At 48.4% G+C, this 24,062-nt stretch overlaps 9 protein-coding genes across 9 annotated transcripts; 4 read left to right on the top strand and 5 right to left on the bottom strand.

Moving 5' to 3' along the window:
• Positions 1-480: 480 nt before the first annotated feature.
• On the top strand, positions 481-4,576 carry EDB82DRAFT_318760 (uncharacterized protein). The gene is made up of 2 exons (XM_025738186.2): positions 481-3,227; positions 3,275-4,576. Exons 1-2 carry the CDS (start codon positions 638-640, stop codon positions 4,405-4,407), a joined length of 3,723 nt encoding a protein of 1,240 aa, XP_025592972.1. The 5' UTR covers positions 481-637; the 3' UTR covers positions 4,408-4,576.
• Positions 4,509-7,579, bottom strand: EDB82DRAFT_452202 (uncharacterized protein). The gene is made up of 2 exons (XM_025738185.2): positions 6,865-7,579; positions 4,509-6,810 (listed from the first exon to the last, which is right to left on the bottom strand). The coding sequence occupies exons 1-2, from the start codon at positions 7,261-7,263 to the stop codon at positions 4,882-4,884; spliced, it is 2,328 nt and encodes a 775-aa protein (XP_025592971.1). The 5' UTR covers positions 7,264-7,579; the 3' UTR covers positions 4,509-4,881.
• A 598-nt stretch (positions 7,580-8,177) lies between these two features.
• On the bottom strand, positions 8,178-9,614 carry EDB82DRAFT_318732 (SWIB/MDM2 domain-containing protein). The gene is made up of 4 exons (XM_025738184.2): positions 9,332-9,614; positions 9,119-9,258; positions 8,578-9,021; positions 8,178-8,529 (listed from the first exon to the last, which is right to left on the bottom strand). The coding sequence occupies exons 1-4, from the start codon at positions 9,342-9,344 to the stop codon at positions 8,344-8,346; spliced, it is 783 nt and encodes a 260-aa protein (XP_025592970.1). The 5' UTR covers positions 9,345-9,614; the 3' UTR covers positions 8,178-8,343.
• A 1,048-nt stretch (positions 9,615-10,662) lies between these two features.
• EDB82DRAFT_318711 (uncharacterized protein) lies at positions 10,663-12,047 on the top strand. The gene is made up of 3 exons (XM_025738183.2): positions 10,663-11,597; positions 11,644-11,806; positions 11,855-12,047. The coding sequence occupies exons 1-3, from the start codon at positions 10,905-10,907 to the stop codon at positions 11,989-11,991; spliced, it is 993 nt and encodes a 330-aa protein (XP_025592969.1). The 5' UTR covers positions 10,663-10,904; the 3' UTR covers positions 11,992-12,047.
• EDB82DRAFT_318724 (fungal-specific transcription factor domain-containing protein) lies at positions 11,877-14,391 on the bottom strand. Its single transcript, XM_025738182.2, has 2 exons — positions 14,015-14,391; positions 11,877-13,966 (listed from the first exon to the last, which is right to left on the bottom strand). The coding sequence occupies exons 1-2, from the start codon at positions 14,248-14,250 to the stop codon at positions 12,103-12,105; spliced, it is 2,100 nt and encodes a 699-aa protein (XP_025592968.1). The 5' UTR covers positions 14,251-14,391; the 3' UTR covers positions 11,877-12,102.
• A 642-nt stretch (positions 14,392-15,033) lies between these two features.
• EDB82DRAFT_541146 (uncharacterized protein) lies at positions 15,034-16,191 on the top strand. Its single transcript, XM_025738181.2, has 4 exons — positions 15,034-15,332; positions 15,386-15,516; positions 15,567-15,744; positions 15,790-16,191. The coding sequence occupies exons 1-4, from the start codon at positions 15,212-15,214 to the stop codon at positions 16,071-16,073; spliced, it is 714 nt and encodes a 237-aa protein (XP_025592967.1). The 5' UTR covers positions 15,034-15,211; the 3' UTR covers positions 16,074-16,191.
• On the bottom strand, positions 16,183-17,701 carry EDB82DRAFT_318629 (uncharacterized protein). The gene is made up of 5 exons (XM_025738180.2): positions 17,445-17,701; positions 17,226-17,391; positions 16,655-17,175; positions 16,507-16,605; positions 16,183-16,460 (listed from the first exon to the last, which is right to left on the bottom strand). Exons 1-5 carry the CDS (start codon positions 17,544-17,546, stop codon positions 16,230-16,232), a joined length of 1,119 nt encoding a protein of 372 aa, XP_025592966.2. The 5' UTR covers positions 17,547-17,701; the 3' UTR covers positions 16,183-16,229.
• Position 17,702: 1 nt separating this feature from the next.
• On the bottom strand, positions 17,703-19,583 carry EDB82DRAFT_318628 (uncharacterized protein). Its single transcript, XM_025738179.2, has one exon. It carries the CDS (start codon positions 19,417-19,419, stop codon positions 17,941-17,943), a length of 1,479 nt encoding a protein of 492 aa, XP_025592965.1. The 5' UTR covers positions 19,420-19,583; the 3' UTR covers positions 17,703-17,940.
• A 681-nt stretch (positions 19,584-20,264) lies between these two features.
• Positions 20,265-24,009, top strand: EDB82DRAFT_514530 (N-acetyltransferase B complex non catalytic subunit-domain-containing protein). Its single transcript, XM_025738178.2, has 8 exons — positions 20,265-20,476; positions 20,540-20,824; positions 20,873-20,953; positions 20,999-21,088; positions 21,135-21,490; positions 21,542-22,662; positions 22,710-22,828; positions 22,876-24,009. The coding sequence occupies exons 1-8, from the start codon at positions 20,339-20,341 to the stop codon at positions 23,623-23,625; spliced, it is 2,940 nt and encodes a 979-aa protein (XP_025592964.1). The 5' UTR covers positions 20,265-20,338; the 3' UTR covers positions 23,626-24,009.
• Positions 24,010-24,062: the final 53 nt, after the last annotated feature.

The following is a 24,062-nucleotide window of genomic DNA, read 5'->3' as shown; positions in this document are numbered from 1 at the left end:
GCATGGCTTCAACACAATAAACGGATGAAATGATTTCATCCCTTGTCCTGTTAGTGGTCAATCTTTTCGTCCCTCTGAAGCCACAGTGAAGCTCCCCTCCCTCCTTCCTCGTCAGTCCCTGACCTTCTTGTCCGTGCCACGCCGGTCGATTCTATTGCCCACTCTCAGAAACGTGCCTGCCCCCCCTCGTCCCTTGAGTGGTGTCAGACGGAAGGACAGTCCAGCCAAGCCCAGGCCAGGGCAGGGCAAAAAGAACAAGCGTTTTGTGCTGGGACTCCCTGCCCAACCTTTCCCCCGTATTCCATTCCAACCTCTCATTCATTTATTTCTTTCATCTTGGATATTCCACTATATAGTAATATCGTCTCTTGGATATAACCCAAAACCGAATATTCGATCAATACTCAACGTCCCTCAACGCTACCCGCCGTTTTCGAGTCCGACTCCGCATTTCCAACGGCTCCAGCAGTCGATTTGTGACTTCATTTTGCATTGCAACCACCATCCCCTCCATCTCAATAGACTATAAAACAACGAGCCATCAAGACCCAGCCTGACTTCAACACATTCGAATCGACAAGTACATTCCGCTGCCGCGGTCCTATGTGACCGCCCGCAGCGTTAACCTTGGCCCAAAATGCTGCGACGACCTCCTGGCGAGGGACGTCCCCAGCAAAAGCTCTTCGCCTTGGTTGCTGTTATACTCCTGCCCTGGTTGCAACTTGTCGATGCTCAGCAGCAGCACCGACCAGTCAGCGAACTGCAACGCCCCGGTGGCAGTCAGCAGCAGTCAGTTGCCGATGCCGTTCAATGGGCCGTCACGTCCATTGACGCGGCCAAGGCGCGTGAAACTGTCAATCAACATCAAGTAAAACGACCTTCCACACAGCCTCGGCAAAAGGAAGAATACAACCGAAAGAACCGAAAGAGAGATCAACGAATTCCTGACGATGCGAGCGCCCTCGCAACTTTGGCTCCGGACTCGAGGTCCGTAGGAGCACCAAACCCTTCATATCTTCGGTCCAGCAGCGCTTTTGCATCTGGACTGGCCTCGCCGCAGATTGCGCGGAATCTGAAGGATTGGGAAGTAGAAGACTTTGTACTTCTGGCGACCGTCGACGGAGACCTATACGCCAACGACAGACGAACTGGAAAGAAGCTCTGGCATCTCGAAGTCGACCAGCCTATGGTAGAGACTAAACATTACCGCTCCGAAGAATCCACCCTTGATGAAAATTACCGTGCAGTCGACCATTACGTTTGGGCTGTTGAACCCAATCGAGACGGCGGAATTTATATGTGGGCACCAGACTCAAATCAAGGTTTCATCAAGACAGGCTTCACCATGAAGAAGCTCGTCGAAGAGCTGGCGCCATACGCCGACGATAGTTCTCCCGTTGTTTACACTGGCGACAAAAAGACGACAATGATCACCCTAGATGCTGCAAGTGGAAGAGTTCTCAAATGGTTCGGCTCTGGAGGGTCTCATGTAAACGAAGCCGAGAGCTGCTCACGACCTGACACCCTATATGACGCAGGCAACTTGGAGTGCAGCTCGACCGGCACTATCACGTTGGGAAGAACCGAATACACTGTTGGAATTCAGCGACGCGATGACGGTCTTCCCATTGCTACCCTCAAATATTCCGAGTGGAGCCCCAACAACTACGACAGCGACCTTTTCCAGCAACATCATTCTTCCCTAGATAAGAAGTACATCACAAGTCAACATGATGGCAAGGTGTATGCGTTTGACTATACACGATCTGAGAAGGTGCCTGTTTTTAGCGAGCACTTTGCAGCACCTGTCGCCCGAGTCTTTGATGTATGCCGACCAGGTGACGCTACATCCGAAAGCAACCCCGATCTTGTTGTACTTCCCCAGCCACCAATGCCAGCAGAGGATGAGACACAAGACCGGATGCGCAGTAACAGCATTTTCCTAAACCAAACTCGAGCTGGAGACTGGTATGTCATGTCTGGTCAACTGTACCCTCTCATTGCCCATGCGCCTGTGGCCCAAATGTCCCGCTCTGACTGGTGGGATATTGCTCCTCCTTGGGATACGCTCAACCAAACAAAGCTGTCAAAAGTCTTGGTAGGCACGCATTATCTTGGCAACACTGATAAGAGAGGTAGCTTTCATGCTCCCAGTCTGCCTGCTGGTTCAATCGAGGTGCCCGACGTACATGATGTATATGATGACCCCAACGAGTTGGAGGTTGATCCCCAACCTCATACTGAAGTTGGGTTTGCGGACGAACCCACCATTTTTGATAAGATCAAATCGATACCTGACAGTGCCGCCAAGAGCATCAAAGACTTCATCACTAACCCCGTTGTCATCATCATCTTTGTCTCGGTGTTGTATTACAACCAGAAAAACATCCGCCGACACCTCAAGCGTGGAAAACGTAGAGGTTTCTGGAAGGAACTTCAAGATATCCTGGCGATTACAGAAACTGAGAACGTCACCGAGAATGTCGTCGATGATGCACAAAGCACTGATACGGAAGTAAACCGAGACAGCACACCCGAGCCCACTTCAGAAGAAGTGAAGTCCGAAACACTCGGTGAACAGCTTGAGGAGAGCACAAAAGAGCCCCCTGTACCAGCTCCCGAATCATCCAAATTGGAACCTGATGCATTCCCACACACTCCTGTAAAGGAAGTGGAGCTCAGCGATCGGGAAGCGACCCCCAAACCTAAAAAGCCGGTGGTTGAAGCCAATGTGGAAGCACCCGTCAAGATAGCGAATGATCTGCAAAACACTCTTCAGAATCAGAACCAGAACACGCCAGCCAATGCCAACCAGAATGGTGCACAACCCGAGAAGAAGAAAAAGGCACACAGAGGGAGACGCGGTGGTGTCAAACATCGAAAGGGCCGGGCTCAAGAAGGCTCCCAGTCTCGTGGCGATGACCCTGCCACAGCTACTGTTGAGGATGCCGTGAACAATGCCAAGAAATTGGGCGAAAGGCCTAGTCTTGAGCCTGATGTAATGACGGTACATGATGATATGCAATCTGTGACGGGCTCTACTATTCGTATGGGAAATATTGAGGTGAACACAGATGAGCAGCTGGGTACAGGAAGCAACGGTACATTGGTGTTTGCCGGCAAATTCGATGGTAGAGCTGTCGCTGTCAAGCGCATGTTGATCCAGTTCTATGATATCGCTTCTCAAGAGACCAGACTTTTGAGAGAGAGTGACGATCATCCCAATGGTAAGTTTCTCTTCACATTCGTAAGCACCCAACTCTGACCGCTTTAGTTATCCGATATTACTCGCAGCAAATCCGCGATGGATTCCTTTACATCGCACTGGAGCGGTGTGCTGCTTCGTTGGCTGATGTTATCGAGAGGCCACACTACTTCCGTGACCTTGCAAACGCTGGACGACATGATTTGCCCAACGTTCTCTATCAGATAACCAACGGAATCAGCCATCTACACGAGCTTCGTATCGTCCATCGTGATCTTAAACCGCAAAACATTCTTGTCAACAAAGGCAAGGATGGTAAACCAAGATTGCTGGTATCTGATTTTGGACTGTGTAAGAAACTGGAGGGCGGACAATCATCCTTTGGTGCGACTACGGGTCGTGCAGCAGGAACTTCTGGTTGGCGTGCTCCGGAGCTTCTGCTCGATGACGACGCACGAGAGGGTGCTATGATGGAACTAAGCACACAAAGCGGCTCCGGATCTGTTTTGGCAGACGACAATGCCATGCCCCGACGTGCTACCCGAGCCATCGACATTTTCTCGCTTGGTCTGGTTTTCTTCTATGTTTTGACCAATGGTTCGCATCCTTTTGACTGCGGGGATCGCTACATGAGAGAAGTCAACATTCGAAAGGGCCAGTATAATTTGGATCTTCTCGACTCTCTTGGTGATTTTTCCCATGAGGCCTCGGACCTCATCGCATCCATGCTTGAAGCGGACCCTAAATGTCGCCCAACAGCTAAAGAAGTCATGGCCCACCCCTTCTTCTGGTCAGCAAGAAAGAGGCTCGCATTCTTGTGCGATGTCTCAGATCACTTTGAGAAGGAGCCGAGAGATCCACCGTCAGCGGCACTGGCTGAGCTTGAGAGCCACGCCTCTTCCGTGACGGGTGACTTTCTCAAAGCACTACCACGCGACTTTGTGGACTCCCTTGGCAAGCAGCGCAAGTACAATGGATCCCGTCTCCTAGACCTGCTTCGTGCTCTGCGCAACAAGAGAAATCACTACGAAGATATGCCCGAGGCACTCAAACGAAACGTGGGACCTCTTCCTGATGGTTATCTCGCCTTTTGGACAGTACGATTCCCTCCGTTGTTGTTGGTATGCTGGAATGTTGTCTGGAGCATACGCTGGGATAAGACCGATCGCTTCCGTGAATACTACGAACCCGCGGCTCTCTAGATGCTGGCGGGTAACAAGAAAGTTGGCCTCCTAAGTCTTTGGGTACGAAATAAACAGCTTGAGAAGTCTAGTCTAAATAGCATAAATTGTCATACTAATTTCGTCTCGTATGCTCGTAACGGCCTGCAAGCAGGAAGAAATGTTATCAGACAATGAAGTCTCCGACTTCCGTACTCGAATACATACGTGATTCATGAATGCAAATGTGATATATGGACAGTCGTATTGTTACTATATCTAGTACATGCCAAAAACATCGCTGATGAACCTGAACAGAGGCGCTCAAGAGTTCCAGTCTTGTTATAACCCGCCCTACATATCGTCACTCAACCTTCCACCGGAATGCTTCAACGCCAAATCGCCTCGCTTCGTCACTTTATTTATCCAGTTCCAAAACCCGACGCTATTCTGCCCATTGAGGAGCATACATACTGATCCGACACTATTTAGCCATCCGATTTATATACGAGACATTTAACCCCACTGAACAAGAACTTTCTTGCCCTTCTTGTTACCCTTCTTCTTACCACCCGCTTCGTCATCAGCGGGCTCCTCGTCAGCTGGTGTGCTCGGTCCACTACCCCATTGGAAATTTGTCTCGCGGTTTCCGTAGTCACGTCGTACAGCGCGGCCGTTGCCGTAACCAAAAATTGTGGTGGTAGGCTTTGGTGCCGCTGGAAGAGCCGGGAAAGCGTCTTCACCTGTGGGTCTGGGAGCAGGTCGAGGGCGATTGAGAGTCGTGGATTGCGATGATGAGGGAGTGGGAGTTGTCCAGTTGGAGCGAGATGCAGAGGAGGAGTTGTTGGAAGAAGGGAGAGATGGGAACGCGTTGGAGGATGGCGGTGGAGCGCTGACGGCAGGGCGACCAGTCCATGATGATGCACCACTTGAGGATACAGGAGCTGGGCCGCCAAGTCTTGTGCTGTTCTTGAGCTTGAGAACACGGTTCGAGTACTTTTGGGTGACCTTGGCATTGGGAACAGCTGGGTTGGCCGATGCTGCGCCAGCCCAACCACTTGAACTCGAGGTTGCGCCATGCATACCACTCAGGCCAGGCAAGCTGGGGTAATCCTCGTTGATAGCTCGCCAATCTTGCCAGGCTTTGCGAAGAGCCTCGGCCTTGCCCTTGTCTTCGTAAAGATCCGCAACCTCTCGTACCATGGTACCAAGAGCGTTTGAGGAGGTGTCGGCAAAGAGAGTGAAGAAGGCATCAATTAACTGTGGAGCAGTAAGGCTACCCTGTCTGTACGAAGAGATGTGGCTTCGGAATGTGGCCATTCGTTGGGTGTCGTTGCCGAGGAGGTTTGACGCTCGCTCGACAACAGCACCGTGCCGTACAAGACGAGCGCGCTCTTCAGGGTTGAGATTAGTCTGGTCGACAGTAGCAGACTCTATGGGATTAGCAAGGTTGGTCTGACTGGCGCGAGGCGTGTTTGATGAGCTGGCACCGCGAGATTGTGATGAGGCTTGCGCTGGTGTAGGGGCAGACAAAGCTCCACCAAAGGTACGATTCGAGACTGACTGTGCAGAATGGATGGCCATTTGTCGCTGGAAAGCAATCTCGTCACGTCGTAGAGGCTGGGCTGAGCTGACAGGAACCGGTTCCGCATTAGGGTCCCGGCCTCTATTTCCTCCTCTTCGCCCATCTCTGCCGCCACGTCTTCCTTCCTCTCTTCCACCGGCACCACCGCTTCCTCTCTCCTGTTGGTATGGTGTTCGGATGTCGAATCCTGAAATGTTGACAACTCTCGCGTCTCTGCCTGTCGCTTTACCGCCGTGCTCACTCAACTGATGAGCCTGCAAGTCCAGCTCGGACTCGAAGACAACAAACTTCTTTTCCATACATTCTCGGTCGCCGCAGAGGTAGTGGTCCTTCTTGAAATGCTCTTCCAAAGCGTTGTAGTCGAGGTAGTAGTGGGGGTGTCTCGAATCTCGTCTGTCACAAATAAAGCAACGTTCGTGCTTCATTCTACAGTGCTCGTACAGCTTATCGTCATCGTAGAAACGCTCTCCACAGAATCCACAAAGTGGATGCCCTTTGAAGCCCGTTTGATCGGCCGCGCCAGGTTTGTCGTCTCCATGACGCATGTGTTTTTCTAGCTCCTTATCTGCAAATAACTCATGCTCATGTGTGAAAACCCTCTTGTTACGAGTGCACAGGTCGCACATGCGCTTTTTGTGAGCAGATTTGACATGGCGGTGCAAGTCGGGCCAGCCAAGACCAGCAAAGTCGCATGAAGGTTCGGGGCAGTTGTATCGTAGGAGAAGCACGGTGTCGCCGACAATATCCTCATTCGTGTACTTGATACCGATGTTGCTGTCGGTAGTAGTGATATCTTTTTCTGAGTACTCCTCGAAACGCTTCTCGGGGTCGTCGGTGAATATGACATAGGGAGCCGGGGTCTATCAAGTTGTCAGTGATACACTCTGGTGGAGAGCATGTGAAAGGGGACATACACGACAGTGAGCACAGTCCTTTGTCTTATAAAGAGCCCTCATGCGCAGACCGCAAATATGGCATGTCGTGTGGTTGCAAGGTGCAATAGAGTGGTGGGCAACCGGATTGGCGCAAATAAAACACACATCGCCATCATCATCGTCCCCGGCAGCTTCGGCAGCTTTGCTAGCAGCTAGGGCATGGGCGCGTGAAGCTGCAGCGGCAACGTCTTGTGCAGCTGGGTTGGCAGGGACATTTGGGACGTTGGCGTTATTACCACCACGACCGCGCCGTTGGCCGCCTCGTCGATTTTGGTTTCCTTTGCCTCGGCCTCGTCCTCTGTTGCGCTGGCCGTCACCTTGGGGTTGGGATTCGGAGGCTGAAACTCCAGTGTTGTTGTCTCCCTCTGTTGGAGCCATGGCTAGAAGCTTTGAGCTCCCAGAAGGTAAAATTTGGTCGTGGGTAGGGTGAAAATCGAAGATAGAGCCTGCTTATGTCACTCGGCCGCACAAGGAGTGTCAAATTGTTGAGATGTGGTAGCTTGATACGGAATGAAGACTATGAGTTACAGACAAATCAAAGCTATGATAGAACTCGCAGTGAGATTTTGAAGACAACCTGATCGGGATTGATGGTAAATTTCCGAGGTTAAAGGTGATATGTGAAGAAAGAAGTGATGATGTCGACTAGATTTTAAATCGAGAGTGTCGTCTCTTATGGTGGGGCAGAACTTCATTCAAAGTGACGGAAAGTGAAAGTGCCCTCCGTGGGGGACGTGGCGTTGAGCCACTTCTACCAGTGTCTGTGGCTGAGTAATCTTTGCAAAGACTCACCGAACAAGGGATGCATGAATTGGCAACTTTAATTGGCTCTTTTTCAGTTGTCATTTCAAGTTTAGAGTCACCGGCCAGAATAACTCGGTAGGCTGATTAAATTGACATGGGATTAACTGAGTCACTGAGGCTCATTACTGGAAATTCTGCCTACCCATGATCGAGTAGTTAATGCCATGAACTCCGGCATACTGAGCTTATTTCGTTTAACTTTTAACTTTAGCATGTGTCAAAGAAGTGTATGGCTTGACGTCTCCATGGAATATCACCAACTGGCAATCAAACACAGTCAAGTGTTAGCCCTAAGTAAATTTCTCTTTATCAAAACTATATAGTATCTAGCTCGATTGACACCAGTTAGATGCGTTCAGCTACTCATCAAGAGCTCTCGAGCCCAAAGTTACCCGTTGCCAAGTAAACAACCTGTACGCGCATCCTGCCGCAGCGTGCTATCGAAAGGAACCACTCTCGTTCTGAGCTTCCATATTCCTACCAAAGTCTACCCGGTATGCCCCCCTTTTTTCCTATGCTGTGAATTGCCGCCAAAGAGAATAAATGAAACATGAGCAAATCATGAATACCGGTTACGCCGCCACGCGCCCAAAACGCTGTCATCGAAATCTCTGTAGAGTGTCCGTTATTGTTGTAGAAGTGGTTGTTTGCTCTTTACTCTTCGACGGGGTAAAGGTGGCTGCCAATATCCTTGTTCATCTTGAACATGTCCACCTTGGCTTGCTTGAAGACTGCATGCATCTTGTCGTCGCATATGATCTGCCGCTTGTCCTTCGGGTCTTGGAGATCGTTGGCTTTGATGTGTTCCCAAAGTTTTTTGACCACTTGAGGTCGGGATAGCTGTTGATGTATTAGCATTGACAACACTCGGGAATGACAATCACGTACTTGTGTCTCGCCCACCAGCTCGGAGAGGGTCTCGCTCAAGTTGAAAGGCTTTTGGAAACCACCTCCAGCCTTCCTCTTCTTGCCAGTCTCGCCGTCGGCTGGTTCCATGTCACTGTCGTCATCGGCCTTAACCTTCTTTGCGCTCTTCTTGCGTGGTGCTGCCTTTTTCTTGGTCGGCTTGTCACCTCCTCGAGTCTTGCGCCCTCTAGCTAGGCTGTTTTCCTGCGCCTGGAGTTGAGCAGCGAGCCGAGCGTCCGCATCTTCGGCCGAGGATGATCGCTTGACCTTCTTTCGCGAAGGTTCGGGAGTCGCAGATTGTTCGGTTTCGCCTACATCGGAGACTCCGTTGGCGACGAGCGAGTCGGAAGTTGTTGGAGGAGTGATGCCAGTATCAGCCCCAGAAGCGGCATCAAAGCGAGCCTCGATCAGCCGCTTGATGGCGTTCTATTGTGTGTCAGTAAGAATGAATGGCCGCAAGCGCAAGATCATGCCATGGTATCTAGTATAGTGGAGCGACGCCAGGCGTATTTGTCTTGCATACCTTCTGTTCGCTCAGATCTTGGCCGCCAAGAGCATTCTCCAAACCCTGTCTAATCTTCTTTCGCGAGATTGTTTCAAGGTCGGATGTTTCGAGGATATCGTCGATGATGGCGGTATAGCGCTCGAGCTCTTCAGAAGTCACTGTTACGCGATATGATTAGAGTGTTGAAATTGGGAAGGGAATTTGAGGAAAGGGATGCTGGGGGTAGCTTACAAGGAGTACTCATGATGACGGCGATTCTGCTGCCTCGGTTGTTGGAGGGAGCTGCAGAGTTGTACAGAAAAAGGTTCGGAGAGTGAGTGGCTCGAGAGCAGTTACAACACGACAGGCGCCTCAAACGGCGGGGGGTAAATGCGCAAACAAACGGTAGTGCTTGAAGTCGTTTGTAAAGAAACAATGGAATGCGATCGCGGCGGAGAGGAAGAGTGCGCCGTTTGTCGCCAATATCAAAGCATATCCCGAAAGATTTCGCGTCCGTGCTTGGGATGATATAATTAATCGGATCGCAGATCAACGCGATTGAATATGGATAAAGATGTTTGGTCGCGCAGGTCCCGCGATCGGTCGATTGCAGTTGACGAACCGCGGCATGAACGAAGAAAGATTGACGGATGATATGGAGATGAAAGTGTTTTAATAGTGATGCAGGATTAAGGACGGAATCGCGGTTAAGATAAAAGGTTCAGTCTAAACAAGTGAAGGTATCGAGAGCTTACGTCGGGCCGTTGTGCATGGATCAAGTTGAAGTTCAGACGGAACCTTGGAAGTCAACTAAAGACAAGCAAGCCACCGATCTCTATCCGATGAGGCTGCTGAGGCTCTTGTTTCCGTGGCTGGTGACTAGGGTTGTGTCCAATGAGTTTCAAGGACAAATTAGTTAGCGACTTAATGGGGTAAGGTGAGGGCTGAGACGGGAGGAAGCGTTCATCCACTACCCGTGCTATTGTTTCGTCACGTCTATTGTTTCTTGATCTAGTCACGCGGAGAGTTCTACGTGTGATGGGATGAAGGCCGTGTTCTTTGCTGTTTAGTTTGTCAGTGACATGCTTAATGAGTATGACAGGGGCTTGTAACATGTTGATTGAGGCATGTCACCAACACAGTCCAACACTTCAAGAAGCTTTCCAATCATTGTATCAACGTGATGTGTACCCAACCCCTTTACTTTCATATTACCGATAAGCAGACAGGCAAAGAGTGATCATATTTAATTATACCATTGTCGAGTTTCCCCACTTACTTTATACTTTGAGCGCAGCAGCTAACTGACCTTAGAGAGATCCTCGTCATAACGCATTGCTTATGCTTAAAAGAATAAATTATGAATGATAACAGCCCTTAATATACGTGAAAAGAGTTCAGACCATGTTAATGTTCTTGAATAATGATATGAATAAATTGTTTCTGTTTAAATGCTGTAGTATTCCATCTCCGGGGCTTTATGTAGCCACTTATGCAAGTAATATCCAATAGTCACGCCCGACAATGTAAGCACTTAAGATAAATGTGGCGCTCAGCCAAGACGTGCATCTTGTAAGATGCATTAGCAGTGATACCTTCATTTTTTTATAGTTCTTTTGTTAGTCTCTGAAAATATCAAGCCATGGAACTTATCATCAGGAACAAATGTTCTAGGCCGAACTCGGTTGTCGGCCCATGAATTAATTGCCCCGCGCTACGGAGAGTTTATTACCCCGTGTCTACCTACAAAGTTATGAGGTAATGGACGCTTCTTTATCAACAAAGGACATCTTGGACTTTTCAATCAACACTAAGACTCTCCATCATGCCACTACCAGCAAAACCTCTCGACGCCCTTAGCCAGGCATTCCCTCCCAAGCCTCATTTCACCGAGTCTAACGTACCCGATCTCACAGGAAAGGTCAGTATTGTCACTGGAGCAAACACAGGTGTTGGTCGTGAGATCGCACAGGTCCTCTACAGCAAAAATGCTACTGTCTGGGTAGCTGCTCGCAATGAAAAGAAGAGTCGCGATGCTATCGAGGGCATCAAGAAGCATCACCCTGCATCCAAGGGTTCCATCAAGTTTCTCAAGCTTGATCTCGCAGACCTGACAACTATCGGTCAATCGGCCAAAGAGTTTCTTGCCCAAGAGACAAGACTCGATGTCCTGTTCAACAATGCTGGTGTCATGACGCCACCAGAGGGCTCAAAGACGGAGCAAGGATATGAACTCCAACTAGGAGTCAATTGCTTGGGCCACTTCTTATTCACCAAGCACCTCACGCCTCTTCTTCAATCAACATCCAAGTCAGCACCCAAGAACTCTGTTCGTGTGATTTGGGTATCAAGTTCAGCTGCAGATGTGTTGGCGCCTAAGGACGGTTTCGAACGTGATAATCTTGATTACCATCAGCCGCGCAACCTGATGCACAAGTATGCTACAAGCAAGGCTGGCAATTACTACCACAACACCGAGTTTGCAAGGAAATACAAGGATGATGGTATCGTCAGTGTGGTATGTCAACCAGATATCCAAAGAGAGTTGCATACTGACAGACTAGTCTCTTAACCCTGGCAACCTGGCAAGTGAACTTGATCGTACTTCACCCTGGTACATGTATTATCCTAGAATGTTCACCACATATCCTTCCATCAACGGCGCTTACACGGAACTGTTTGCGGCCTTTTCCGAGGAAATAACCATCGAGAACTCTGGTATATGGGGTGAGTACTGTATCACTTGGAGACACGACATCAGCTAACGGCTTCAAGTGGTTCCGTGGGGTAGATTCATGCCCATTCGTCCCGACGTGCAAAAGGGAGCTCTGCCCGAGTCTGAAGGTGGAACGGGCATGGCAGAGTTCTTTTGGAACTGGTCTGAAGAGCAGATCAAACCTTACTTTAACTAATCTTTAATGATAGTAATGACCAATTGTTGCTGATGTTCGTCAAGTCGAGTATTCAAGTCTCTTTACATGAATCAACACCATCGCATGGATTTGTCTTGGTGTGACCTCAACTTAAACATTGTCTTGATCCCGCACTCCAAAATGACCAAGTGATGACGCCAAACCCGAGTCCAAGTCTTTCATCAAGTCGCCCCATAAAAGCCCGCCTGGCGAATCTGTTGTCCAGAGCTCATTGTCCATTATATTGTCGAAACCGGCATTAACCAAAGCTTCCTCCCCAATACCCATGACCTGGTAGCTACTCGGCTCCATAGGTTCATCTACACTCTCTACGTCCTTGTCGGTATCGGCTGGTGTCGTCGCAGGCGTAGCTATACCGATTCTAGTGCAGAAAACCTGTACTATCTCGAAGCACTTTGTCTTGAGGGTGTCGGCTAACTGTGCATCTTCTCGACTGCCGGCAATCTCAAAGACTCGCGCGGCTCGTGGTAATATCTTTCGTGCTATAGGAGACAACGGACAGATGGGATAGCCGCAAGCGAAGCCAGCTAGAGCAAATGTTGCGGTACGTTGCCAGCCAACAACTTGAAAGAAGCCGGCAAGGATTTCCGAACCACCGAGAATCTGTTGTAGCATTAGTGTCATCATGATGCCAGAGTTGACAGAAGTGATGCAGTGGTTGTCGCTGTTAAAGGTCCCGAGGGCTGGTGTCGGCAGAAAAGAGTTGAAAGTTCGAGTGAGCATGATGGCCAGAGAGTGATAATCCAGTTCCAGCACCAGGCGCTGCCTTTGTAGCCATAGGGGATCTGTCTGGCTAAGGTTGAGTTTGGAGCGGTCGACTGAGAACGGTACACCTTGTACCCTTGGCGTCTTGAGACTTTCTGGCAATTCTTCGACCCATGCCTTGAGACGTTTGAGCTGTTCGGACAGATATTTTGCGCATGTCTCGCGCGATGCAGGATGTTGATAAAAGTCGGTCTGTTGAATTTCCTCAAGGGTACCCTCTACCACTGCCTCTAATTCATTATTAATTTCGCGAGCGATCTGGAAGAGAACTTGTCTCTCGTGCACAAAACGAAGCCAGTTGATGTCGGATTTGCCAAAGTCAAAGTTTGGACCAGCAAGTTGGGCAACCTCGTCAGATTCTGTTTCTGCTTGATCTTGTGGTTGAATGTTTGCTACTGCAAAAGGATGGCCCAAGTCCAGTGAGATTTGTGTGTCTAATGTGACTAAACATCGCCATAGTCTAGGGCCCACGCTTGTCGACGGGATATCAGTGTTGACCCGAGTGTCATCATCATTGTAATCGAATTGTAGGCCAAGAGATTCGGCTGCTGCTACTGCTGACCGCATCATCATGTAAGCCGAATTGGTCTGTTTGAAAGCCAAGAGGTATATGGTACTAAGAAAATAACACTGAACCGATATGAATGTCGGCGCCTCCAAGCTAGAATTCAAGGACCGCTGTGCTTGAAGGTAAAAGTCGTATCCAGGCTGATCAGGCATGACAAGCGTATCGTTAGCTGTGTAGGAGGAGCCGAATTGGATGCATAGCGCAATCACAATGTCGACCAATGGACATGCCTGCCTCATATTTCCGTGCCATAGAGAATCATAATGTTGCCGAAACGCAGCCTCTTCGAGCACAGGATAAATGGCGTGGTAACCCTGCCAGTAAAGGTCGAGCAATGCATCTTGTTGCTCACGCTGAAGGCGGTCGCAATTGGATGGTGTTGATGGAGGCGATGGGTGTGACTTTGATGAAGCCTTTGGCTCTAAATCCGTCTCGATGAATGCTGACAGTCGATGAGAGAAATACGCGAGTGAAGATGATCCATACTGGACACCATTGATCCGCACACCCTTCCATCTTTTTGATCGTCTATAATCAGTGTTACCTCTCCCAGATGAAATAGAGGGGCTCAGCAACTTGTTCTCCAATTCCTGGACCTGGGTTCTCAATCGTTGAACCTCCCTACACGCCTGTCAGCAGCGTACTCATACACGTTTGTTTATGACCTACTTTGTGGCCGCAGCAACACTCTTGAAGTCATCGCGACCCGAGTTTACACATTCCCTTTTGGCTTGCTTGCAGTTGCGACAGGGTCGAGTAGAATCGCACTTTACACGAGTCAATCGACACCAATCACAGGCGCGTGAGACTTGAGCTCTCTTGGGGCGGGGTTGTGACGTCGGCGGGGACAGAGTCTTCCCGTTAGACAGCGAACTTGAAGTTGAGATGTCGAAAGTTGTGAACATTGGGGTTTCTGTATAGTCAGAGAAGGGGTGAAGTTAGAGTGTAGCTTTTGTCGTGCTTTGTTTTGAGGCTTGTTTGATTCAACATGGGTGAGATGGGATGAGTCAGGGATGTTTGTTAGTGGAGGTCATGTTAATTTGTCATCACGACAGAGTCGTACAAACATCATTAGTATAAGATTTTAGCAGACGGAATCTAATCATTTGATGTATAATGTGAATTAGTTGTTGCAAATCATGTATTTCCAACAGACAGAATACCTGAGAGTGGCAGCCTCATTGCACGCCAGATCAGCATGTACATGCGGCTCCTAACAATCATCACTTCGCCTATCAATATACTGTACATAGATGGCATAGGATCAACATTGGTTTATCCTGGAGCGGTGCTTGTACTTGTAAGAAGTTTGAATCTCCAGAAGACCAAACTTATCTGAGGGCCCAACCGCAAGGTGCAAAAGCAGTTCAATCTCATAGAACGACAATGAGATACGGCCAATGAGAGGGCTCCGTGCATCTCCTTGTAGCCAAATGAGGAAGTCGGAGGGAACTCCGAAAACTCCTTTTGGCAAGCTTCTCGAAGAATGTTCCTTGGAAGAAGAAATAGCCAAGTTATGTCGTCAATATGGATGAAGCAGGTCAAGATATTTTCTTGTTTGATGATGGAAAATATCTGCATTAGGAATTCACAAACGAGAGGCTGCGACTACCCGTGCCTGCCTGAGTTAGTAGGCGGTTGTTACCCGGTCGGGCAGCACCACCTTCCTTCGCAATACAGACGCACCTGCTCTGAACTCGGAGAAAACTGTTGGAAAAGAGAGAAGGAGCTGGGAAAACTATCGAGTACGAAGACACCATTGTAGAGAAATTCTTCTACTCCTGCACTTCTGTTCTTTTCACTCATAGCACTCACTCTGGAATATCGGCCACCTAGCGACTTCACCGCGGATCAGAGACTACAACGATGATTCGCCTCATCCTAATCTTTTTCATTCTCTTCGCGTGTGCCGACTCCTTTCCAGCACTTCAGGATCGATTGGTAACCTGCGGATCACCTGACAAGGATGACTACACTATCATCCAAAGTATGACTAGAATAGTGAATCTTGACTGCTGGACGAAAAACTGACAGAACTAGATCCATTTTTCGGAGACGTTGATCACGGACAGCCTGGAATCACTTTCACAACCGACTATGAAGAAGGTAGTCTACGCTGGTTCATGGTGTACCAAAACGCGATCGACTTTAAACCATACCGGGCCATGAAGGTGAAGTGTCGCATTTGTCCCAAGGTCTCTCCAGCTAATTTCCGAAACAGATCCCATCCAATACAACTGTCTTCATTGACTTGACAAGCTCGTGCCAAACATTCGCCGGAAGAGTTGTCCGTGGCGCTGACATCAATTTCAATGGGGAAGTTCAAAATCTTGGCACATGGACGGAGTTGAGTTGGGGGAATTATCCGCTGGCTTATGGTGGAGTATCTGTCATTGAAGGTAATTCAGTGTGGCATTTAAACGTGCAGTGTTGACACAGACCAGGAAACGATGGCCCAGTCCTTCTCAATTCCGAAGATGCGAACACGCCTGTCATAGGTTTCTCGCAAGATATCATACCTAAAGCGCCTATGAAATGTCAAGAGACTAAGGACAGTGGAGGGAAGGCTCTAAAGCCAACTGACAAGAACGGTTATGATGAAGCCACGCGCAAGTTCACAAAGCGAGCGCTGCGCACTTCAAAGGTGTCAATCGGCAAGAGCTACACAGCAACAACCATGTCTCACAACGGAAGATTCATGATCAAGTTTCTTCATGGGAATCATTAGAAGAAGTAAATCTGACGAGATACATACGACAACATCTGTTTGGGGTTGGGGGGCAGTTTACATGAGCCTAGATGATATGGTATGTGAAAGAGCATTTTATGGAACTGAGAACCAAAAGAGCGGAAAGCGAGAAACCTGTCATGATAATAGCTACTTTTAAGATCTAAGATATTCTATCACACTGCTTCCCCAGCGTACTGCACTTTTATATGTCCACATTCCTGGCGCATTACCCTTTGACAGACCCTCGATAGCATCGGCAAAAGCAGATCCAAGACCCTCTTCTTTGATCTGACGGACTGGATAAAGATAGGTTTTGAAAGAGAAAAGGATAGCACCGGTCTTTGGTAGACGGGTGAGAGTTTGGAGCTCAATTCGGAGGAAAGTCTGGGTGCGTTAGTTACATGATACTGTCAAGTAGGCAGAGAATTACCTTTTCGATAGCTACATCTTCGTCATGCTGATAAGCATCGTCGCCAGTAATGTGATTGCCTTGACAATTAAACAGCTCTGTATGTGTTTGAACGGACCACTGCGATCTGTTAGTCCAGTTTTGAGATCTTGGCGACGTGGAGGCTCACATTTGTTCGCTTTACACTCTTGCCCACCTCCAGCTTTGCAAAGAACCTCTCCATACTAGAGCCAATCTTTTCATACGACGGCACAGGAGCGTGGATTTCGACAAGTGTTTTGCCCAGTTTAGTTGACGGGTCAAAACCAGAAGGGAAACAGCACATGAATGCAATAGACTGATGACCCTCAGATGTCTGTCGCAGCAGAAAGAGATCTTCTTCAATCGTCTCACCAAGAACACGCAGCGCCGCATCCGCACTGCCTTGGGGAAGCGTCGGGAAAGACATTCCTGTTGCCAGGTTTTTGCAAATCGATTTATCTTGGGACAGCTGGAAGATAGTCGGGAAACGTGTGGGAAGCTGTTCAGATAAGAGATAAGTGTAGAGTTCACATACTGCTGCGTCGCCTTCCGGGATGCAGCCATGAACAGTTGGGCCATGGGTAGCGATGATGCTACGTCGTTGGGTGATGCGATCAAGATAGTCTTCATCGATAGTGATCAACTCTGAAGGCGTGTTAGACTGAATAGCTATATGAACGGTTAGTAGTCATCACACTGAGTTCATAAGAGGATCATACCCATGGTGATGTGATATGTCGGTTTGAATGGTCGTAATTGACGTTTCGGTGCCGTCTTCCAGTCAAAATCATGCAAAGGCTCAATTATTGGTGTCTTTTCAGGAACTACTGCTTCAACCTTGACCGGCTGAGAGCGTTGTTTACGACTGCGCATCCATTGTTTTGCCTAGCGTTTGGATTAATGTCAAAAGATCATGATCTCGTCACCAAATGACTTACACAGTTGGTGATAACCCATGCAGATAGCACGACAGCGACTGGGAGGAAGATCAAGTTTGTACAAGGTTGAATATAACCATCGAATCTTTGAGTGAAGGTCATCTTGAGTAGATTGCTACAGAACTTCAATATCGAACAATTACAGGGCGACTGGCAATGTTTTATATTGTCTGGCGCCTCCAAAACAAGTCATGTCGATCGCTGATTTGCACTGTTATTGTTCTCCGCACGCCGATATCGCGTAGAGTGCCACTGATGGACCTTAGTCTAGAGTACCTGATCTGGAATGGGTGTGTGGCGCCCTTTGGAAAGGCACTATCATGAGACCCCTCTCTGCTCTCATATTATTGCCGCGATAAGGAAAGGCTCATTAACATTATCTACAAAACCAGTCTATCTATCCGTCCAATGTATCATCTGGTATCATGCGTCGTATATGCAGTTCCGGCCCGACCGGGAAAGAGAAAAACCAATGTCATCCATCTGCGATAGGCTTCTACAACTCCCATAACAATTCTATCACTTCGTCCTTCATCTCTTCGATCTTTGGTGGTGGGTTCTTTGGGTCACCCGATTTCTCATCCGGGCCGGGAATGTCCTCCTCGACTCGGTGGATGTAGATCTGTCGGATATTCTTCCCAATCACTTCCGTATCAACCAGATGATAACTCTTCTTCAGCCGACGATCCATCTTGGCTCTCATAGGACTCAAACTCCAGTCAAAACCCTTGGCGCCCTCCCAGCTTCCTTCCATCTTATTCAAGTCTACACTCTCCAATCCGGCTGAGTATTGAACAATACTGTAGCCATTGGTCAAAACAGTATCGGAACCAAAGGCGAAACGCTGCAGAAAACAGCTACCACAAAACTCGGAGATCTTAACCATCTTATCAACGGGAGCGTGATGCCACGACTTCCAGTGGTGGAGACTCATTGGAAGGCGACCAGACTCGTAAAACCCACTCATATCTCCGCCCATATCCAATTGATGGAGTCCTTTAACAACTGTAAGCTTGGTCTTGGTCTTGCTGTAGATGCACTGCTTAAGAAGACCATCACCTTGAGGGACATGGTCATTTTTGAGACACTCCTCAAGATGAGGGTCCAGCTCACGCAGCAGAGCAGGGGTCAGGAAAACCCCGGCTCCTCCAAAAGCCATATAGCCATGGTGCTTGACAGCATCGTAATTCTCCGATAGCCCACCGATGTACGCCGGAACCTTGTGATCGGTTTTGGCAAGAATCTGGCTCATGGGGTAGAGCGAAGGAAAGAAGGTATCGTCGTCGACAATGGCAACCCAACGGGTTTTGGGAGTAGTGTGTTGAAGAAGATCGCGGACAATGGCAAAATGCTGCTCGTTCGAGGTGATGGCCTTGTTCCATGGATCCTTAATTGTCAGTTCAACACCGCGACGATGGAATTCTTTGGTGACATCCTTGTACTTGTGCTCATCGCCAGGGTCTGTGATAACTGCCAATAGCTGTGCATGTGTGTTGCCGAGCCAGCTCTCAAACTGCGAAAGCGACTCGTTCAAACGATCAAGACTCGTCGCGACGCCAAACAAAAAGGCCGAGTAGTCCTCTTGCGGGTACGGCGGAGGTACCTTGAGGGTAACAGGTTCGCAAGCCGGTTCGGTCCATCCTTCACAGGCCTGGTCGAGTTGAACAATTTGACCGTTCTTTATCAACGTATCGGGGTTCTGTGACACGATTTGGCTATCGATCTTCTTGTCCACCACAGGTCGAATGCATCGCTTCTGGTAGACGACGTCCCTCGTAAGGCCGTACGCCGAGCGTCGGAGATGGTCAATGGTGGGTGCACATGCCGGTGCAAGGTTGAGTTCTGGTCGGTCGGGTTTGGCAACTTCGAAGCTCGGTAATGTCAGGAACCCCTTGTAGTTGAGGAGGATAACGGTGGCAACGAAGAAGGCTAGAGCGGCGGTTCTTCGTCTGCCAGAACGATTCCGAGAAACCATTTCTAATGTCGCAGATAAGGATAGTTTATGTCGCTAGACTAAAGCAGTATGACGTCGCCCCCGTTGATGCCTCAACTTTTCGTATAGTTGGACTCGTCGCAAAGCGTCTCGTTCGATGGTTCAAGTCAGATAGACTCGTGTCGATGCTGGATTGTAAGCGGCACAGTTCCAGAAAGTCCAAGAACAAGGAAGACACAGGCGGCCCCGACTGTCGCAGTCAAATGCAGCTAAGGAGTATGGACAAGGCTTGGCGCTGGGCAAGAAAATGCAAGATCACAACAACCTGAATCGGAATGCGTTTATATGTGTGTTGAAAATATACAAGTGTAATGCTTGATGCCAGAAGCAGTAATAAACATGAACAAAAATTGCTATATACTCGCAGAGCCGTAAAAGGATGCAAAAGAATGACAAGCAAAGCAGATGGAAAGATTGAGATAGTGATAGTGCAGATCAAAGGATGCAGAAATCTTGGAGATCGAGATCAAGTTAGGGGTTCATATCCACTGTAAGTTTATGAGTGGGGCCCCATAGCGAATCGCTTCGGCGGTCATGAGTAAGGTGCTGACTCGCTTGGACGGCTTAATGTAAACCAAATATGCAGACGAGTATTCGTGTCAAGAACAGTTTATGTCGTGAAATAATAAGTCATTCCGGAGAAATATAAGCTTAAAATATAGTGTCTCTTAAGTCTTGGGCAGCAATACGATAGGGGCTATTGCTTTTTCTTGTCAATAAATTCCCCAAAATTGGAGATGTGGCGTGAGTAACACCAGCCACACTTCCACCGCCCCTCCACATTCATCCATCACACTTCATTTTGAACCCCTCCAAAAGACCTGGAACTTGATCTCACTCACGCTCATTCAACCCATTTCAGTTAGTTGGACAGGACAAGCGGCGCGAAGCCTGGAACTCAATGAATCGTCAACAGAGACCTAACCTCAAAAACGGCGTTGACCTTCAGCTCCAGTCTGCCTTCAACGATGGCAACTGGGCTGTGGTGATTCGCCTGGCAGAGAAGCGGGCTAGGACGTTCAATGATCAATACTATGAGGTGCGCGCTTCTGAATTGTTGTATCTGTGTCAAGTCACATGTAGACTGATTTTAGTTTAATAGATTGTCAAAATCTGTGCCGAAAGTCAACTCGATGATCCCAGTTCCAAGTTTGCTGCCATAACTGCCATTGACAAGTTTGTCAGAGAGGAAACCATTGTTAAGGATGTGGATGCTCTAGATCTTCTCGAATGGGCTGCACAAGGACTCAATGAGGAGGAGGAATTTCCTCAGACCTTTGGAATATTGAGAGCACGCCTTGTTAAAGCTGCACCAAAGGACAAGATCGGCGCCAGTCGCTGTTTGGAGTCATGTCTGTTGCATTGGGACCTTGTTAGTGCGCAGCAGGTATGAGACGCTTCGTCATGAAGTGTGACAATAACTAACATACTTTAGATTGCCGCAATAATGGACAGATCCTTTCCTCAGGATAGGACATTTATGTTTTGGAACATTGTCATCACACACTTATTAGCGGTCCGTATAATGTTCTTTTGTTCCAACACAACTAACTTCTGACAGACCAGCCCTCAAGCACCATCTGAAAAGAAGAAGCTATACGGAATACTCGCTCTGAAACAGATTCAACGTGCTGCACAATTGGCCGAACAGGTAGTTTTACTCTCTTCTCCCATAACCATGTTGCTCATTGAACTAGGACGCTGCTGCAGAAGGCGATGCCAAACCACAACCCCGAAGCATCCAAACAGAAGAAGAAATCCTACTGTTCTATGATGTTACTGAGAAGCATGGCTCGAAAGATGACTTTGCCAAGGTCATCTCCAGTCCTGTATTCAATCCTCTTGCACAGTTCCGAAAGGGCAGAAAGGAGATATTATTGAGGACGATTGCCCAATACCAGCAACAGCAAGACTTTGAAGCTATCTTTCAGCTTTGTAATGATTGCTTGTCAACCGAGGATGAGAATGGCCAACCAAGTCTGTTGGCGGCCGATTGGAAAGTTTGGCGACACTTTATTGACGCTGCTGCTCAAATCAAGACAGTAAAGCCTGAGTACGTATTGTATCCCTGTAACCGACTCAAATTCTGAACTGATAAAAATAGCGTCGAGGAAACTGTCCAAAAGCTACTTCTCAAGTTCATCAAATCACCAGATCTACGACCCATCTACAAGCGCATCATCCTCCTGGCACGACTCTCGGCAGCCTTCAACCTTGCCTCAAATGATGAAGATGACATTACCGACAACGAGCCTGCGTCTTTCCGGCTTAAAGAGTTGATCAACTACATAAACGATCAAGGCGTCAACACTGCTTGCTTCAACGACATCAAACCTTTTGCCGAAAACCTCGCCCCTTCTGCACTAAAGTACCTTGCCTATGACTTTACCACCAAATTGGCTGAAGAAATGGAGGATGAGATCAAGTCAGCAAGGATACGAAATCTTTCGTTAAAGCTGCAATACTTTGCGGCCACATGTCCCTCTATGTATAACACAGTACCTGGTGAAAAGCCGATGCGTAAATGCATTGTCTCTGGTGATGAGGTCGGGGCCAGCTCACCTGGACCAGCTTTCTCCAATGTCGCTGCAGCAGCGCTCGAGGTACACAAGTCGTTGGCTGATCTGACTTCAAAAAGCCCGTCTGTAGAGGCAGAGATAAGACCTGAATTGGCTGTTGTTGCTGCCCTTTGTTATATCCAGGCTGCATATCCCCCCTCAACCGAGATTTCCAACTTGCCTACCTCTTATGCTCCTCTCCTTCAAGCATTGCTGCTGCTCGAACATCAACTCTCCATGACCCCGAAACACAGCATCATCTCCCTTCTGCTTGTGCAACTACACCTTCGCGTTGGTTCGTCGGCTCGAGCTCGCGAGATCTGGGATACGCTGGGAGTCAAGCGAACTATTATGGACTCACTCGCACCAATCTTCTACGACCGACTCTCTACCATTTCGCCCGCTCTCATCTCGCCATCAGATGAAACAGGCTGGGAGCTCTTGGAGCTACTCAGTTCTCACTTCAATGCGTCCCTGAAACTAAGAATGCCCCGGAGATTGATCGACGCCTTTGAGTCAGGAAGCTATAGCAGTGTGGTCGATATTCCTGAATACATGGAGAACCTACGCTGGGGATGCACGCGTGTATTGAGTCTGGTTGAGGAGACGAGGACTGACCGAATCATGGGAGAACAGTTTTCAGAGGTCTTGACTGACCCTCGATTTAGTAAGTGGTAGCGGTTAGATGACCTTGCAGTTGCTGACATTCAATAGCTGAAGTGACTGATGACAAGAATCTGGTCGAGACCATCGACTATGGCTCGTTCCCTTCATGGGATTACAGCTCTCAATCGCCCATTTATTCCCGCCTACGAATTGGGCCTGCGCCAACAGTGGGTTGTCCTTGATTATTACTTCGAAATGGAACTGACATTTTTAGAACCGCCGCGCTCACATGTCGTTGCTATCCGAGGCTTTCCATGAACTTTTGAGCTACAAGCCTCCTCCTATCTACAAGGCTTCCGCTGCCGCTGCTGTCCCCGACCAGATTTTCGTCCTTGAAACACTCGGTCAGCTGAGCAACTCATTTATCAAATTCTCAAAGGGTTCCAGTGTGGATTTCACCCCTCAAGAAGCAACATATTTCGAAGCAATGAGCTTGCTGAGCACTCTCGTCCCATTCACGACTGGCATCAGCAGAGCCAACCCTATTCCTGAAGAGTTTGCTCAGATCACCGATACATTAAAGATCGCCTTGGATACTCTTAAGCTTGAGCTTGTGGGACTTGCAACTGCCTCAGAACAAATCACAACTCTTAGCACTTTCCATTCCCTTGCCATCCTCCGCGACACCGCCTCGGCGATTAAGGATGCTGCGCAATGGATAATCGCCTTTAACGATCGCGAAAAGGAACGCGACCGCTCTGGCAAGAGCAACTTGCCCAAAGAGGTCATGGCCCAGATCAAGGAATTGGTCACTGTATCTGAAGCGGCGCTCAAGGAGGGTAAGGACACTGTAGCAACGTTGAAGGAACAGGTCTATGGAAGAGACTTTGAGCCCGCAGTAAGGAAGTGGATTTTTGATGGAGCTGAAAATGTTTTGGGGATTGTAGGAGAGGGAGCGACTAAAAAGCTTGTTAAGAGCTGGGAGGCAAACGTTAAGGGCTGGCTTCAGGTTAAGTGGAGTTAGACATCCGGTCATCGATTTGTTACTATAGAAGTGTGTCGAGATGAGATAAACAAATGTACAAGATAGGTTCGAAAAGGTCGTTTAAAAAAAAGAAATGCATTATATGGTGTGACTCTGAGCTGTTAGTTGTGGTGACGTGGTATCCTCCGTTTCCTTCGGTGTGTGTTGGAGTAGTCAAAGGAGATAGCTGCATGGCATTGTATGTCGGCCAAGTCACTGGGCAAACATGAACAGTAAATGTATTGAAACAAAATGACACCTTTCTGAACAGTTGGTATCTGATGTCAATGGACGACGATGCATGGGGTGAAATTCCTGAATTGGTGTGCAACAGTCAAGCAACAGGATCCCAGTGAAGAACTGGCCTACCTCTGCCTAGTTATTTTACTCTATAGGTCATCAAATGTGTCGACAAAAGGTAAAGTGCTATATATAGT

The sequence above is a fragment of the Fusarium venenatum genome, assembly GCF_020744135.1.
Source record: "Fusarium venenatum strain MPI-CAGE-CH-0201 chromosome Unknown EDB82scaffold_4, whole genome shotgun sequence".
Lineage (NCBI taxonomy): Eukaryota > Fungi > Ascomycota > Sordariomycetes > Hypocreales > Nectriaceae > Fusarium > Fusarium venenatum.
Note: the sequence above shows the minus strand (reverse complement) of the source record. Positions and strands in the feature narration are given on the sequence as shown.

Bases quoted from the DNA above. Each gene is read 5' to 3' on its own strand.
- EDB82DRAFT_318760 (XM_025738186.2), top strand. From the start codon at position 638: ATGCTGCGACGACCTCCTGGCGAGGGACGTCCCCAGCAAAAGCTCTTC. The intron at 3,228-3,274 runs GTAAGTTTCTCT...TGACCGCTTTAG, and splicing joins GAGTGACGATCATCCCAATG to TTATCCGATATTACTCGCAG.
- EDB82DRAFT_452202 (XM_025738185.2), bottom strand. From the start codon at position 7,263: ATGGCTCCAACAGAGGGAGACAACAACACTGGAGTTTCAGCCTCCGAA. The intron at 6,811-6,864 runs GTATGTCCCCTT...ACAACTTGATAG, and splicing joins AGGACTGTGCTCACTGTCGT to ACCCCGGCTCCCTATGTCAT.
- EDB82DRAFT_318732 (XM_025738184.2), bottom strand. The intron at 9,022-9,118 runs GTATGCAAGACA...GACACACAATAG, and splicing joins AAGATCTGAGCGAACAGAAG to AACGCCATCAAGCGGCTGAT. The intron at 8,530-8,577 runs GTACGTGATTGT...ATACATCAACAG, and splicing joins AGCTGGTGGGCGAGACACAA to CTATCCCGACCTCAAGTGGT.
- EDB82DRAFT_318711 (XM_025738183.2), top strand. From the start codon at position 10,905: ATGCCACTACCAGCAAAACCTCTCGACGCCCTTAGCCAGGCATTCCCT. The intron at 11,598-11,643 runs GTATGTCAACCA...CTGACAGACTAG, and splicing joins ATGATGGTATCGTCAGTGTG to TCTCTTAACCCTGGCAACCT. The intron at 11,807-11,854 runs GTGAGTACTGTA...AACGGCTTCAAG, and splicing joins CGAGAACTCTGGTATATGGG to TGGTTCCGTGGGGTAGATTC.
- EDB82DRAFT_318724 (XM_025738182.2), bottom strand. From the start codon at position 14,250: ATGTTCACAACTTTCGACATCTCAACTTCAAGTTCGCTGTCTAACGGG. The intron at 13,967-14,014 runs GTAGGTCATAAA...ACAGGCGTGTAG, and splicing joins AGTGTTGCTGCGGCCACAAA to GGAGGTTCAACGATTGAGAA.
- EDB82DRAFT_541146 (XM_025738181.2), top strand. From the start codon at position 15,212: ATGATTCGCCTCATCCTAATCTTTTTCATTCTCTTCGCGTGTGCCGAC. The intron at 15,517-15,566 runs GTGAAGTGTCGC...TTTCCGAAACAG, and splicing joins AACCATACCGGGCCATGAAG to ATCCCATCCAATACAACTGT. The intron at 15,745-15,789 runs GTAATTCAGTGT...GACACAGACCAG, and splicing joins TGGAGTATCTGTCATTGAAG to GAAACGATGGCCCAGTCCTT.
- EDB82DRAFT_318629 (XM_025738180.2), bottom strand. From the start codon at position 17,546: ATGACCTTCACTCAAAGATTCGATGGTTATATTCAACCTTGTACAAAC. The intron at 17,176-17,225 runs GTATGATCCTCT...CCGTTCATATAG, and splicing joins GACATATCACATCACCATGG to CTATTCAGTCTAACACGCCT. The intron at 16,606-16,654 runs GTGAGCCTCCAC...AACAGATCGCAG, and splicing joins AGAGTGTAAAGCGAACAAAT to TGGTCCGTTCAAACACATAC.
- EDB82DRAFT_318628 (XM_025738179.2), bottom strand. From the start codon at position 19,419: ATGGTTTCTCGGAATCGTTCTGGCAGACGAAGAACCGCCGCTCTAGCC.
- EDB82DRAFT_514530 (XM_025738178.2), top strand. From the start codon at position 20,339: ATGAATCGTCAACAGAGACCTAACCTCAAAAACGGCGTTGACCTTCAG. The intron at 20,825-20,872 runs GTATGAGACGCT...AACATACTTTAG, and splicing joins ACCTTGTTAGTGCGCAGCAG to ATTGCCGCAATAATGGACAG. The intron at 21,089-21,134 runs GTAGTTTTACTC...TCATTGAACTAG, and splicing joins CTGCACAATTGGCCGAACAG to GACGCTGCTGCAGAAGGCGA.